This window comes from Narcine bancroftii, chromosome 2 (genome assembly GCF_036971445.1).
Source record: "Narcine bancroftii isolate sNarBan1 chromosome 2, sNarBan1.hap1, whole genome shotgun sequence".
NCBI lineage: Eukaryota > Metazoa > Chordata > Chondrichthyes > Torpediniformes > Narcinidae > Narcine > Narcine bancroftii.
In genome coordinates, this window is record NC_091470.1 from 102,877,600 (window position 1) to 102,892,619 (window position 15,020).

Genomic DNA, 15,020 nt, shown 5'->3' on the forward strand with positions numbered 1-15,020 from the left:
TTGATTACCTTTAAACAAAAGTTTTTAAAAATCCTTTTATCACTATAGCAAGTCTTGTTTGGTTGGCTGTTTAATGGTGAATCAGGAAGCATTTATTCCACTTTGCTTAACTGATTTACAGGGGACCCAAGGTAGGGTACCAGATCTAATGTTTGCAAAAATTTCAGATTTCAAATTTATTGTCAGAGAACATATATAACATCACATACAACCCTGAGATTCTTTTTCCTGCAGAGGAGGCAGAATTACCACTTATTAGTAGTGAGAAAAAACTGTACTTAATGTACACATGTAAACAAATAAAGAAATGTAAACTGTGCAACACTGAGAGAAAAAAAATCAATAAAGTGCACATAGGAGTCCTTAAATGAGTCCCTGATTGAGTTTGTTGTTGAGGAGTCTGGTGGTGGAGAGGTAGCAGCTGTTCCCGAACCTGGTGGTGTGAGTCTTGTGGCCCCTATACCTCTTTCCTGACAGTAGCAGCAAGAACAGAGCGTGTGCTGGGTGGTGTGAATGATTGTCACTGCTCTCCGATAACAGAGTTCCCTGTAGATATTCTCAATGGAGGGGAGGGTTTTGTCCTTGTCAAATCTGCAATCGATATATGATGGATTGAAAAATAATGAGATGTAGAAACAAAAATGATTGGAGAAGGTGATACCACCAACCTCCCCTTCCCTATTAAATATGGACTCTGATAGAAATGAATTTCCAGCTTTTGTCTGCAGACGGGCATCTGTGTTTGAAACCAACATTTCAACCATATTTTGCAGAGGACTTGTGTTTGATACACTACATGGGAACCTCCTGAAAGTGGACTCTCATGGAAACATCTTGGTGTGTGCTCATGGATTCAGTTTCCTCAAGGGGTAGGTAAAAATAAAATCAGTTTTCTATGGGACTCTTTTGGCAAAAGTCATTGTGGTTCTGTGACTTCAGGTGTGCAGTGTGCCAGTCTATTTCAGTCTGAACTATTGAAGCAAGCGTTTACCATTTTATCATGGAGAACTTTTCTTCCTATTGTGTCTGAGGGAAAATTAAATAGACTAAGCCTGTGTCTGTGGCTTCCAGAATTTAGACAAAAGAAATTTATGAAATTCTTACAGATTGAGTGCTGGGAGGACGATTTGTCTCCCAGACAAATTATCTTCCCAGCCCCTAGTCTGTAGGCATCGTCCTCTACGAATTCGACTCGGAGGAGAATGCCTTCAGGCAGAGGGTGGTGAATCTCTCAAATTCAAGGGGGTTGTGACAGTATCACTTGTACTGTTGAAAGAGGAGGTAGGTTATTTCTGAAAGATGGGAGAAATTAAGGTCCTTGGGAACTGGCATAGAAGAGGGGATGATGCCTTGAGGCAGATCAACCATGATTGTATTGAATGCTGGGCCAGCTTTGAGGGGTGGGTGGTCTACTCCTGCTCTTATTTTCCTTTGTGTTCTTCTCTTTCTGGCATCACACAAATTTCTGTGCGTAAAGAACTATTGTGGTGGCTGTACCGAGGTTCAATGTATCCCTCAGCATACAGATAGGAAGGGAAAGGCTCAAGAGGGAATGGACCAAGTGCAGGTTAATGGGACTAGCTCAGTCATTTGAGCCTGCTCTGTGCTGGATGATCCACGAGGTACTGCACCAGTCAGCAACATTATCTTGCAGGCATTTTCTTCCAGAACCAAGGAACATTACTTCACAGAAACAGGTCCTTAGGCCCCTCTAGTCTATGCTGAATTATTATTCTGCCTAGTTCCACTGACCTGCTCCCAGACCATAGCCCTCCATTCCTCTCCCAACATGTATCTGTACAAATTTTTCTCAAATGTTAAAATTGAACCTGCATTCACCAATTTAGCTGCCAGCTCGTTCCACACACCCACCACTCTTCTTGCAACTCAATCCCACCATCAGATACATTTTCCTCTCTCTTTCCCTCTCTGCCTTCCATGGGGTTCACTCCCTTAGCCATGCCTCCCTTCCCACCCATCACCGCCTAGGTACCTATACCTGTGGCCGCAGGAAATGCTACATGTACCCATACCTCCTCCCTCACTAGCATTCGGGGACCCAAATAGTCGTTCCAAGTGAAGCAACACTTCACTTTTGAATCTGCACTGTATCTAGTGTTCCCACTGGGCTCTCCTCTATTCTGGAGAGATTGGAAAATCACTTCATTGAAACACCTTTGTTCTGCTCACTGCACTATCGGGGATTTCCCAGTGGCAACCTATTTTAATTTCCTACCCCATTCCCTTGCTGACCTATCTGTCCATGTTCTCAAAACAGAGACCACCAGCAAATTGGAGGAGCATATTCTGTCTGGGCACCCTCCAATTGGATGGCATTAACATCGATCTCCAGTTTTCATTAGGCCTCCCTCCTGCGTCTTTCTCCTTCCCTATGTCTACTTTCCTCCAGCTCCCCTCCTCTTGTCTCTCTCTGTTCTCTTCTTCCCCATCCTCCTGTCTCCTTTCCTCCAGCTTTGTATCATAGAGCTATCCCCTCCCACAATCAATTCTCAGCTTTTCGCTCCTGTCCTCCTATCCATGTCCACCTGTTGCTTCTTGACTGTTGGCCTGTGCACCTCCCCCTGCCCATTCTGGCCTCTTCTCCCCCACCTTTTTATTCAGGCCAGGTGCCTGCTTTTTTCTCATACCTTGGTAAAGAGCTCGGGCCGGAAACATTGGTTATGTATCTTTACCTCTTATGGACGCCGCGGGACTGGCTGAGTTTCTCTAGCATTTTTGTGAATTGACTTTCAATATGGCAGACAGTTCATTATTAGTGTACCAGGAGACTTATAACTATTGGAAAGAAACTGTTCTTGAACCTAGAGGTGCTGGTTTTCAGACTGCCTGAAAAGAGCAGTGAGTACAGGTTGTCAGTTAAACAAGAAAATCTGAAGGTGCTGTGATTATAGATTATACAGAATTGCTGGAGAAACTCAGCAAGTCATGCAGCCTTCTTTATGTAGCAAAAATAGGGGTTATGGCTGTGAGGTAGGATAGAATTAGATTGGTGTGGAGTAGCTTTAAGTAGGTTGCACAACATTGGGGGCTGAAGGGTTTGTACTGTGCTGTAAAGTTCTATGTCTGGCAGGCTAATGATGAGAAAAAGAAAAGCTTGAGTCAACTGCCCAGACTTCAGGAACTGAGTTACTGGGAAAGATTTAACAGGTTAGGACTTTATTCCCCGGCGGGTAGAATTTGATAGAGGAATTTAAAATTATGAGTGTAGCCAGAGTAAATATAGGCATGCTTTTCCACTGAGGGTAGTTGAGATACAAACCAGAGGTCACGGGTTAAGGGTAAAAGGGGAGAAGTTTAGGGGGAACTTCTTTACATAGAGAGTGGTGGGAGTGTGGAACGAGCTGCCAGCTGAAGTGGTGAATGCGGCCTCAATTTTAATATTTAAGAAGAATTTGGACAGGTACATGGATGGGAGCGGTATGGAGGGCTAAGGACTGAGAGCAGGGCAGTGGGACTAGGCAGAAAAATGGATCGGGCACAGACTAGAAGGGCCTAAGGGCCTGTTTTTGTGCTGTAATGTTCTACGGTTTTAATACTGCCTACAGGAGAACTGGCCAGTTCTGGAGCAGAGTAAGTGAGTGGCAGGTGGTGACTTTATGGGTTCTTCAGAGATAAGTGTTTGTACCCTGCCTGGTGATAATTTATGTCAGTGATTTGGATGAGAGAACCAGATGTAATGTCGAGTTTGATGACATCAGCATGAGTTGTGAAGTGGATGAGATTGAGGCAATTTGTGAAGTTTATGTGTCACAAAGCACCTGATACATTGAGAAGGATTCTTCTGCAAACAGGTGATCTCTAATATTCATACAGCTGTTTAAGAGGCACACTTTATGAAGCATGGGATTACAATGAGATCAATAGGTACCAAGCAAAGGCAGAATGAGAGCACTGTTGTAGGGTTTGTTCAGGAGCCTGATGGCTTAAAGACAAACCTGTTGGTGCATTTTCACACTCTTAGGCCTTCTTGCCATTGGAAGGAGGGAGAAGAGAGTGTGTCCAGGTTGTGATGGGTGTCTCAATATGTTGGCTGCCTTTCTTCGTCAGCAGGAGGTAGGTGGAGTCCTCAGAGGGAAGGGGAGTTTGTGTGATGTTGTAAGCTGCATTCACCACCTTCTGCAGTTTTTTCCAATCTTGAGCAGAGCAGCTCTCATCCTACACTTATGATGCATCCAGCATGTCTGCTCTTGACAGTGGCCCTGTAGATATCGCTGAGGGTAAAGGGGGAAAAGTAGAGGTGTTGGTGTGCCTTCTTGACCATTGCATCAAAGTGTTTGTCAGGTCAGTGGAGATACTTATTCCTCAGAACTTGAAGCTATCTATTCTTTCCACTTCAGTGCTGTTAACATGAACAGGGGTATGGACTCTGCCCCCTCTCCTGAAGTCAATGACCGCCTCATTTGTCTTACTGACATTGAGAGAGAGGCACCATGCCACTAGACTTTCAATTTCTTCCCTACCATCACTAGTTGATACTCAGCCCACAACAGTGGTGTTATTGGAAAATTTGAAAATGCGGTGGGAACAGTACAGTGGTGAGTGCAGAATCAGTAATAGACAGAGACTGAGTGCATCCTTGAAAAGTGTGATTGTGGAAGAGATGTTCCCCATATTCATTGCTTGTGATCTGTTAGACAGGAAGTCATGGGTCCATCAGCAGAGGGTGTGCTGAGGCCTAGATCCTGAAGTTTGGGAATGAGTTTTCTGGAGAATCATTGAGGATCACTTCCACTCCACACACAGCACCTTTGAGCTGCTCCTGTCAGGGAAGAGATATAGGAGAATGAGAGCCAGCACCACCAGGCCGAGGAACAGCCTCTTCCCATGGGCAGTGAGAATGCTGGAACGACCAAAGGACCTGCTCACACTAACCATCCGAGACTCTCATGAAACAATACTTATTTATTTATTTGTATGTATGAATACTTGTCCTGCCTTTGCATTGTTCGTTTGTATGTGCGTTACGTCTGGTTGTGTGTCTGCGAGTTTTGGTCTACAGGACACTGTTTTGTTGAGGTGTACTTGTGCAATCAGATGACAATAAACTTGATTGGACTTAAGTTGAGACTGTGAGATTGAAGGCAGAGCTGTTGTCTATAAACAGTCAGCTAATATTGTCCTTGGGCTGAGTGGAGAGCCAGGGAGATGGCACCTGCTGGCATCTGCTGTGGACTTGTTTGGCCAGTGGACAAGGTCTTGCTGGAAGGCTGGAATAGATATAAGCCATGACCAGTCTCTCAAAGCTCTTCATATTGGGGGATGTTACAGCCACTGATCGGTAGTCATTTAGCCCTATTACTTTGAGACTGGTATGATAGTGGCTTTCTTTAAACAATTTAACAGGTAGACAGGGCAAACACATATGAAATTACTTACTTTGGTGGGAAAAATGTTAGGCATTGTTAATGATTGGGGAATAGCAAGCAGGTGAGGAGGCAAATGTATGTTGGCCTTCACTGAGAGTCATTTTAGTTTTGGAACATGGATGCCTTGCTACAATTATATCGAGACCAGATCTGGAGTATTTTGTGTGGATTGAGACTCTTCACCTCTGAAGAAATAGACTTAGCATTGATAGAGTGCAGCAGGAGTTCACAAGACTGGAATGGTAGGATATTGGATTGACTGGGCCTACATTAAATTGAAATTTAGATGTTCAGCACTGTGACAGGTCCTTCCAACCCACGAGCCCATGCTGCCCAAATACACAATAAACCTACAAACCCCGAACTTTTTGTAACGTGGGAGGAAACTGGAGCACCCAAAGGAAACCCAAGTGGGGAGGACATACAAACTCCTTAGAAGACAATGCAGGATTTGAACCTGGGTTGCTGGTGTTGTGTCAGCATTGCGCAAACTGTTACACTAACCATTGCGTCCTAATTCATCATATTCATTAAGAGTTGGTAGATCTTGTTGAAATTTGCAGAATTTTATTGGGGTTGGATAGCCTGAATGTATCCTAGGGCTGGATTATCTAGAATGAGGGGTCAATCTTAGGATATGGAAAGAACATTTAGTACTGAGATGAGGAGAATTTTCTACACAAGGGTGGTGAACTGTGGAATTCTTTGCCAAAGAAGGTTATAGGGATCACATTGTTGAATGGATTTAAGAAGGAATTGAATTATTTATGGGCACAAAAGGCCTCAAGGTGCAAAGAGAGTGGGAGTGTGGTCTTCAGATGGAGGATCAGCCATGATTGTACTGAATGGTAGAGGAGGCTTAAATGGGTTTTTCCTGTTATCCTGCTATGTTACATATGGTATGTTCAATTCTAACCCACATCTGTTGGTCTGAAGGTGGGGCGGATAAGTAATGATTAATGTCGGATAAATGTATTTGGTGATTGATGTACAGTACTGACTTAATGGGCTTAAGGGCCTGCTTCTATATCTCTTGATGACCAATGTTATGCCACAAGTAGAATTAATGACGTGGTCCACAAGGTATTATGATTGGCCAAGTTGGGGTGGAATTGGAAATGCTAGATAGATTCTGGGAATGAAAGCTGAACTTTAGATGAACAAGACATGCAGGAGTTGCCCACATATTGGTTCAGTCTCAGCAGGTGACCAGAAAGGGAACTGTATTCATTATCACAAGAGCAGGGTTTGTTGGAGGACAAAGAATAATATTGTTGACCTTCCCTATGCTGAGGACCCTGTGATTCCTGTCTCTGAGGGCGACGTCAGAACACATTCAAGAGGGTGAACCCTCTCAAGGCGTCAGGCCTTGATGGCATACCTGGCAGTGTACTAAAAATCTGCACCAACCAACTAGACAGAGTGTTCACGGACACTTTCATCCTCTTAATAATTGTTAGGTCTGCTTTGTTCATGAATGAGTGAGACAAACACCAGACTGAGTCGAAATCAGGGTTCTTTGTTCTTTATTACCGGATTGTAACACTTGCAACTAACCATGTTAGTCGGAGAATGCATTCTGCCGTTATCAGCAAAATGGTGATTTTTTATACCCTTGGATACGTGCTTAGAACATCATCATATCATTACTTGTCCAATGACTAAAACTGTTGCTATCCTTTCCCTGCTAGCTTCCTGCCTCTCAATCCATCAATGTCTCTCTTATCTTGTAAGTACAAGGATGCATTCACATCTTGTTACAGCCCTGTACAGGGTAACTCCTTACACATTCCCATCTCATGATGTTTTACCTTACATTCTGCAGTCAGAGCTTCCCATCTGCTTCAAAAAGGCATCAATCATCCTGGTACCCAAAAAGATCAGTGTGAGCTGCCTCAATGACTCCCGAACTTCTACTGTGAGGAAATGCTTTGAGAGGCTGGTCATGGCCAGAATTAACACATATTTAAGTAAAGATCTGGACCTGCTGCAATTCACCTATTGTCATAATCGCTCCACAGCAGATGCAATATCACTGGCTCTCCATTAAGTTCTGGATCACCTCGAAAACAGCAATTCATACATACCACTGCTCTTCATCAACTACAGCTCAGCCTTCAATACCATTATTCCCTCAGTGCTGATCAAGAAGCTACAAACTCTAGGCCTCTGTACCTCCTTCTACATCTGGATCCTTCACTTCCTCATTAGAAGACCACAATCAGTACGAATTGGAAACAACATCTCCTCACTGATCATCAACCCAGGCGCACCTCAAGGATGTGTGGTCAGCCCACTGCATTATACACACACGACTGTGTGGCCAGGCACAATTCCAATGCTATCTACAAGTTTGCTAACGACACCACAGTTGTCGGTAGAATCACAAGCACCAATGAAGAAGCGTCCAGGAGGGAGATAGATCAGCTCGTTGAGTGGTATCTTGCAACAACCTTGCGCTCAGCATCAGCAAAACCAAGGAGATGATTGTGGACTTCAGGAGGAAGACAGGAGAATACGACCCTGATCGAGGGCTCAGTAGTGGAAAGAGTCAAGAACTTCAAATTCCTGAGTGTCAACATCTACAAGGATCTGTCTCGGAGCCTCCATATTAATCACAAAGAAGGCTCGTCAGCGGCTATACTTTATGAGGTATTTGAGGAGATTTGGTATGTCACCGAAGACTCTCATAAACTTCTACAGGTGTACCGTGGAGAGCATTCTGGCTGGTTGCATCACTGCCTGGTATGGAGGATCAACTCTCAGAGGGTTGTTAACTCGGCCTGCGTCATCAAAGGCACCAAACCACTCCATTGAGGACACCTACATGAGGTGGTGTCTTAAAAAGGCAGCCTCTATCCTCAAAGACCCCCACCACCCATGCCATGCCCTTTTCACTCTGCTACCATCGGGAAAAAGGTGCAGGAGCCTAAAGACAAGCACTCAATGGCACAAGGACAGATTCTGCTGCCATCAGATTCCTGAATAATCAATGAACCAAAGACATTATTATTTTTATTTTTTTATAGTAATTTAAGATGATTATAATATAAATGTCTGCTCTACGACGCTGCTGCAAAACACTGAATTTCATGACTTGTTTATGACAATAAATTCTGATTCTGATAGCCCAACTGCGCTGGGCAGGACATGTTGTCAGAAGGCCTGATGGAAGACTGCCCAAGGACATCCTGTAGAGCTAGCTGTCCAGTGGTACCTGAAAACAAGGAGCCCAGTGACTACGGTACAAGGATGTTCTGCGCAGGAGCCTCAAAATAGCTGTGAGGATCTGGCTCAAGATCTTTCACAAATAAGGGTCACCATCAGAAAAGGTGTAGAGGCTGCTGAGAGCAAGCTCAAAGAGGCAACAGAGGAAGGACACAGGAAGGGCCATCACAGAGCTTCTGCCCCATCAGGCCTTACTTGCCAAGTCTGTGGCCAGCAGGGCCTGTCAAGGATCGGCCTGTCCAGCCCTTCCAGGACACAGATATCCAACCGCACAAGCCGACTGAAAGGAACCATCATCATCCTATGGGATGGAGAGCCAGAAGAGAAAGACTCTTTGAGCTTGTTCTCAGTGTGTGGGGGGAAAAAAAGGGTTGAGAAGCACTGACTTATGCTCTTGTTGATAAACCAAATCTTTCTGGGAAAGGCTGCTGACTTCACACTGAAGCCAAAAGAGGATTTGTCTACACTTTTCTGGATTTTCTCATGGTTGTGTAAGTTGCATCCTGGTCCATTGAGACAACGGGTTTTTAATTAATCCTGTGCCTCCAAGAGCATTTTGTGGAGTTATTCCCTCCGACACAGCATTTGATTTTGTGGAGTTATTCCCTCCGACACAGCATTTGATTTCCAAACCAGTTGGCTTGAAAATTTGAAGTTCTCTTTACCAAAGAGTAGCTTCTGATGACATTTAGCATTTAATCCTTTGATATAAATAGCTGGTTCATAAACCCTGTGCCTGCGATTTCTCACATAGCTGTAGCTTAAGTGAACTTCACTTAGTAAAAACTGCCCTTTTCCTTGGCTGTTCCACTTGTGGTCACAGGCTCTATTAGTTTCAAAGCAAGATCAAAAGGATTGGCCACAATCAACAAGGAGGAATGTAGCAAAATAACACATCGTGGTTGAGCCCCATTGGGAGGTCTTTTGTCTGGGTTATTCTCAGCAATTGTCTCATGGACTAAGCTTGCTGTAAAATTAATTACACGTTACAATCAGCCAGCAGTCTATTTCATGTTGAAGCTCAGTTATGGAAGAAAACCAGGCAATGCAAAGGTTTCAGAAGATTTCTTGGGTTATAATTGAAAGAAAATAATTTCACTCCTGGTGTTTTTGAAAAGAATTGCAACTCTATTGGTCTAGGAAAAAGCTTCGAATCAGAGAAATTCCACAGTGAAGGTCATTAGCCATTGTACGACAGCTGGAGATCAATTTTCATGTGCATGATCTTGAACAGTGTGGCAGAATGGGAGAAGAGGCTGTACCTTTGCCTCATTTCCTCAAGGGCTCCCTGTGTACTTCATCATATCTAGCCTTTACTGCGAAATTTCTCTTGTATAAATGTCCAGAAAAAGACCCAATCTTATAGTGCTCTGAGAAAATGCAGGTGGCACGGTTAGCATAGCGGTTAGTGCAACGCTGTTACAGTGCCAGCAAATGGGGTTCAAATCTGGCGCTGTCTGGAAGGAGATGGTACATTCCTCCCCCTGTATGTCTATGTGGGTTTCCTCCCATCCTCCAAAAATGTACCACAATTTTAGATCAATTGGGTGACATGAGCTCATGGGCTGAAAGGACCTTACATTAAAAAAGAAAATTAAACATTACAGCATGGTACAGGCCCTTTCCCAACCTATATAAACCCACTCCACAATCAATCAAACTCTTGCCTCCCTCACAGCCCATAACCCTTCATATTTCTTACATCCATCTGCCCATCTAAGGGGTGACCTGATAGAGGTGTTCAATATGATGAGAGACATTGATTGTGTGGATGGCCAGAGGCTAACATGAGGGGGCATAGTTTTAAGGTGCTTGAGAGTAAGTACAGGGGGGAGGGGAGGGATGTAAGAAAAAAGTTTCTCGCACAGAGTGACAGCTGTATGGAGTGTGCAGCTGGCAACAGTGGTGAAGACAGGTACAACAGGATCTAAGCTGTTAGGTTTATGAACTGAGAAAAATGGAGGGTTATGCATTAGGGAAAGTCCAGGCAGTTGTTAGAGTAGTTTATTATGTGGGATAATACTGTGGGCCAAAGGGCCTGTATTGGGCTGGAGAATTTTATCTTCTACGTCCTTATTGTACCAGCCTCCACCATTACCCCAGGCAATGCATTCCAGGCACCTACCATTCTCTGTGTTTAAAAAAAACATTCTTCTGATATCTCCCAAAACTTTCCTCCATTTCACCTTAAACGGATATCCTCTGGTATAAAACCATAAGAATCTGGAGCGGCGCCAAGGGGGGAGGGGGAATCACCCCCCCCAAACCGAGGTTCTGTGCCCTCCATACGGTCGGTCACGCCCATCCCTGGCCATTAGACCCTCCCTCCCACCCGACCCCGGTCACGTCGCTAGCGTGCATCAAGCGTCAGTAGTGTGTAGTGATGCTTGACACAATAAAAAGAGTGCCCTCTTGTTCCACATCAGAAGGGCAGATGGTGTTAATGATGGTCCCCAGCAGCACCCCTCCCTCCCCATCGACAGTTAGGTCCCTGCCACCATCCTCCCCCTGCTAACATATATTTTGGCACCAACCCTGGCAGAATTAGGCCATTCGTGATCACCTTGCCATTCCATCATGGCTGATTTACTATTCTCTTCTACTCTACCTTCAACTTGTAACCCTTGATTTCCTTCCTAATCAAGAACATCCCCAGTGACTTGGCCTCCACAGTCATCCACGGCAACAAATTCACCACCCTCTGGGTAAAGAAATTCATCTTCATCCCTGTTCTAATGAGATGTTTTTGTATTCTGACACCCTCTAGTCCCAGACTCCCCCACCATAGGAAACACCCTCTCCACATCCACTATCCAGGCCTTTCAATATTCAATAGGTTTCACTGAAATTTCCCCCTCATTTTTCTAAATTCCAGCAAGTATAATCCCAGAACCTTTAAATGCTCCTCATACGAAAATATATTTATACGGGGATCATCCTGTAAACCTCCTCTGTATCCTCTCCAGTGCCAATGCATTCTTCCTTAACTATGGATCCCAAAACTATGGATCCCATCCTAGGAAAAAGTTGGTGGCTCTTCACCCTATCTGCGCACTTTTTCTTTGAAGGGGGATATAATTAATGCTGAAGTAGCCTCCATTGCTTCAATGGGCAGTGAATTCCTGGGAATTCCAGATTCACCCTGGGAAAAGCAATTACTCTTCATCTCCATCCTAAATCTACTACCCTGAATGTTGAGGCTATGATCCCTTGTTCTTGTCTCCCCCACAAATGGAAACAACATACCTACCTCTATCTTATCTATGCCTTCCATAACTTATTTCTTTCAGTAACAACCCATCTCATTCTTCTAAATTCCAGCGAGTAAAGTCCCAGATGACTTAATCTCTTCTCATAGGCTAACCTCCTCTTCTCTGAAATCAATCTGTGAACCTCCTCTGCACCACCTCCAAAGCCAGTACATCCTTCCTCAGTTAGGGAGCCCAGACCTGCTCTCAGTGATCCAGCTGTGGCCTCACCAATACCTTGTACAGCCTAATAGTTTGAATATGAGATTGTCTGATCTTGGAAGCTATGCAAGCTATGCAGGCTCAAGCCTGGTCAGTACTTGGAGAGGAAACCACCCAGGCACACCAGGTTTCTGTGAGGGGCACTGGACAAAGTGGCAACTCAAAAGTTAAGGAATTTTATGTATGTTACATTCTAAATGTAGCATTACGTGACAACCTTTACCTTAACAATTGCAGCATAACATTTCTGCTCATAACTTCAAACACTCTAGTAATGAATGCCAACATTCCATTTGTCTTCTAGAGTATAAAGTCTTAACCTGTTGGATTTCCAGACCCAGCCTTTTTCTTCCCTCTGGTTGTCTTTGCAAAAAGTCGTAAATCTTTGTCTTGCTCAGGCCCCTGGTGTTAAAATAGTGTCTGGGGTCCAGGTGATATAACCACTGATTAATTTTTATATATTTAAAGGATCAAGTTCATTTACATGTTCCAAGGTGCAGTGAGAAAGTTTGTTTTGCAAGCAGCCCAGCTAGTCAACTTATACATAGGTCAGTAATACAAATATAGTGTGGAATGCAGAATTATAAAGTTACAGAAAGAGATTAGTTAGGACAGGGCAATTTAAGTCAAGTTTATTATCATCTGATTGCACAAGTACAACTCAACAAAACCGTGTCCTCTAGACCTCGGTGCAAAACACGCAGACACACAACCAGACATAACGAACAATATATTTACAGGACAAGTGTTCATACATACAAATAAATAAATAAATATTGCTCATGAATATGAAGGTCTCAAATGGTGAGTGACAGCAGTTCTTTTGGTCGTTCAGCATTCTCACTGCCCTTGGGAAGAAGCTGTTCCTCGTCCTGGTGGTGCTGGCTCTGATACTCCTGGATCTCTTTCCTGATGAGAGGAGCTGAAAGATGCTCTGTGTAGGGTGAAAGGGGTCCTCAATGATTTTGCGCGTCCTTTTCAGACAACGATCCTGGTAGATCACATTGATGGGGGGGGGGGGGGTGGTAGGAAGACTGCAGTGATCCTCTTTGCCACTCTTATAGCACTCAATTGAAACATCAGAGCCATTTATGTCAAGTGCCCCCCTCCCCCACCCCTGTTCCAGCTCTGCAGAGCATGTTAAAATTGCAACACAAGAGAATATAAGGTTACCCCAGTGGATAATCCATTCTAGGCAATCCAGACACTAGCAACATTCTTTCACAGATAGTCTATCTGCAGTGCATGTGTAGTTCATAAGTTCCACTCTGGTTTTAGGAGTTCCAAACTGATAGGTGGCAACCTTCATTAAATGAGAAATTCAAAGGATAATGGAAAAATTGTAAAATAAAATGAATAGTATCTTTGAGTATAAGTTGGAATTGGAGTTTATTTGGAAGATTTCACAAGGTCTAGAATGTAGGGATGAGCTCATTCTCCAAGATCAGTGAAAATAACACTTGTGTATTTATAACCGCTTACTCTTGCCCCAAACCTTTGCTGACAGGAGAGCAGCTATTGTTGAAATGCAGTGACTGATGGAGCAAACAACTGGGTGATATGGACTGTCTCACCAGTTGCTACATTCCAGAATGTTGAGAAATCCACTTCAAAGGAAATGTGACACAAATATTAATTTTCCAAGAAATCTATGAGTTAAGTTGCAATCTTCCTTATCCCCCAAGTTCCACTAACCTCAGATAAGCATGTGGCTAGGCTCCAGTGTAATCATCATCAATATTTTTCTCATTGTTCTTTGTTCCTTGAGCATCCAGGGATTGGGTCTAACATTAATTTATAATGAAATGAATCATTCTGCTGTTCCAGAAGAACTTACCACTGGGGAAAAGCTCCACCAGTCTGATGTTCACATCAGCTCCTGCTCCTTGCTAAACCCTGAGGCCATTGGTTCCTGAGACAACTCACTCCTTTCCCCCCTCTTCACCCTATAACTCTTTGCTACTCTCCAACCATTCTACTTAGATCTCTTTTTCCTGGTTGCTCCCTCTCTCCACAGCCAAATTCTCACCATTCAGGAACATAGTGGGTACTGTAAGTGAACTTGTCCCCAGTACTTTGTGTCTCCAGTTCTGACCTCTTTACAGCTTTTGTTAAAAACTACCTTTGTAACCTTGCTCCACAGGACCCATTTCAACATATCAAACCTAGCAATAGAACTGACTCACCCCCCCCCCCCCCCCCCCACATCCCCTGGTATTCAGAAATTAATTTCTTGGCGAGTATATTTTCTCATCTGCATATGACATATACGTTCCTTCCGTCAATATTTGAACAGCACATTTAGCACCAGTGAGCCTGGTTGAATCCGGCACTCTCTGCATGGAGTTTGTACATGACTATATGGGTTTTCTCTCTGTGCTCCGTTTACCTCCATCCCTTCAAAATGTATGGGGTTGTACGATAATTGAGTGAAATTGGGTGGCACAGGTTTAAATGTCTGGAAATAGCTTTTACTGTGTTGTAAATAAAATTAAAATTAGAAATCTCCTTAAATGGCTCATTGACAGTTTTGCTCCTGGCTTTACATGGTTTTACTACATTAGAATTGTTATACCAATGGTTGCTGTTAAAAGCCTGAGTTAACTTCCCTCATGTAAGCTGATAACATTTCCCATCAGTATCCGTGGATTTATAGATGTCACTGTCCTATCCCACTATTTAACAGTGGCCTTACCTCAGTTGCTTCACCTTCTCAGCTCACCTCAGTTTGATCCTGATATTTACTTCCTTGCTTCGTTCACATTAAATCATTTACCCATTTCATCTGTCCCTGGTGTTACTTCTGTCCCCTTCTTCACCAAATCACTGCTACAGCAATGCCTTCTGAAGACCGAGGGATTAATTTCAACAACATTTTCCTTAATGACCACCAAAGCGTCTCTCCATGAACTGCCATTTCTCTGGAACTCCAGGG

At 43.7% G+C, this 15,020-nt stretch overlaps 1 protein-coding gene across 1 annotated transcript in view; it reads left to right on the forward strand.

Moving 5' to 3' along the window:
- Positions 1-15,020, forward strand: part of LOC138752913 (cytosolic purine 5'-nucleotidase-like) — a 114,652-nt gene that overhangs the window by 22,410 nt on the left and 77,222 nt on the right. The window contains exon 4 of the mRNA XM_069915525.1: positions 774-869. Within this exon, the coding sequence (XP_069771626.1) occupies positions 774-869 (96 nt within the window). The remainder of the gene's footprint in view (positions 1-773; positions 870-15,020) is intronic.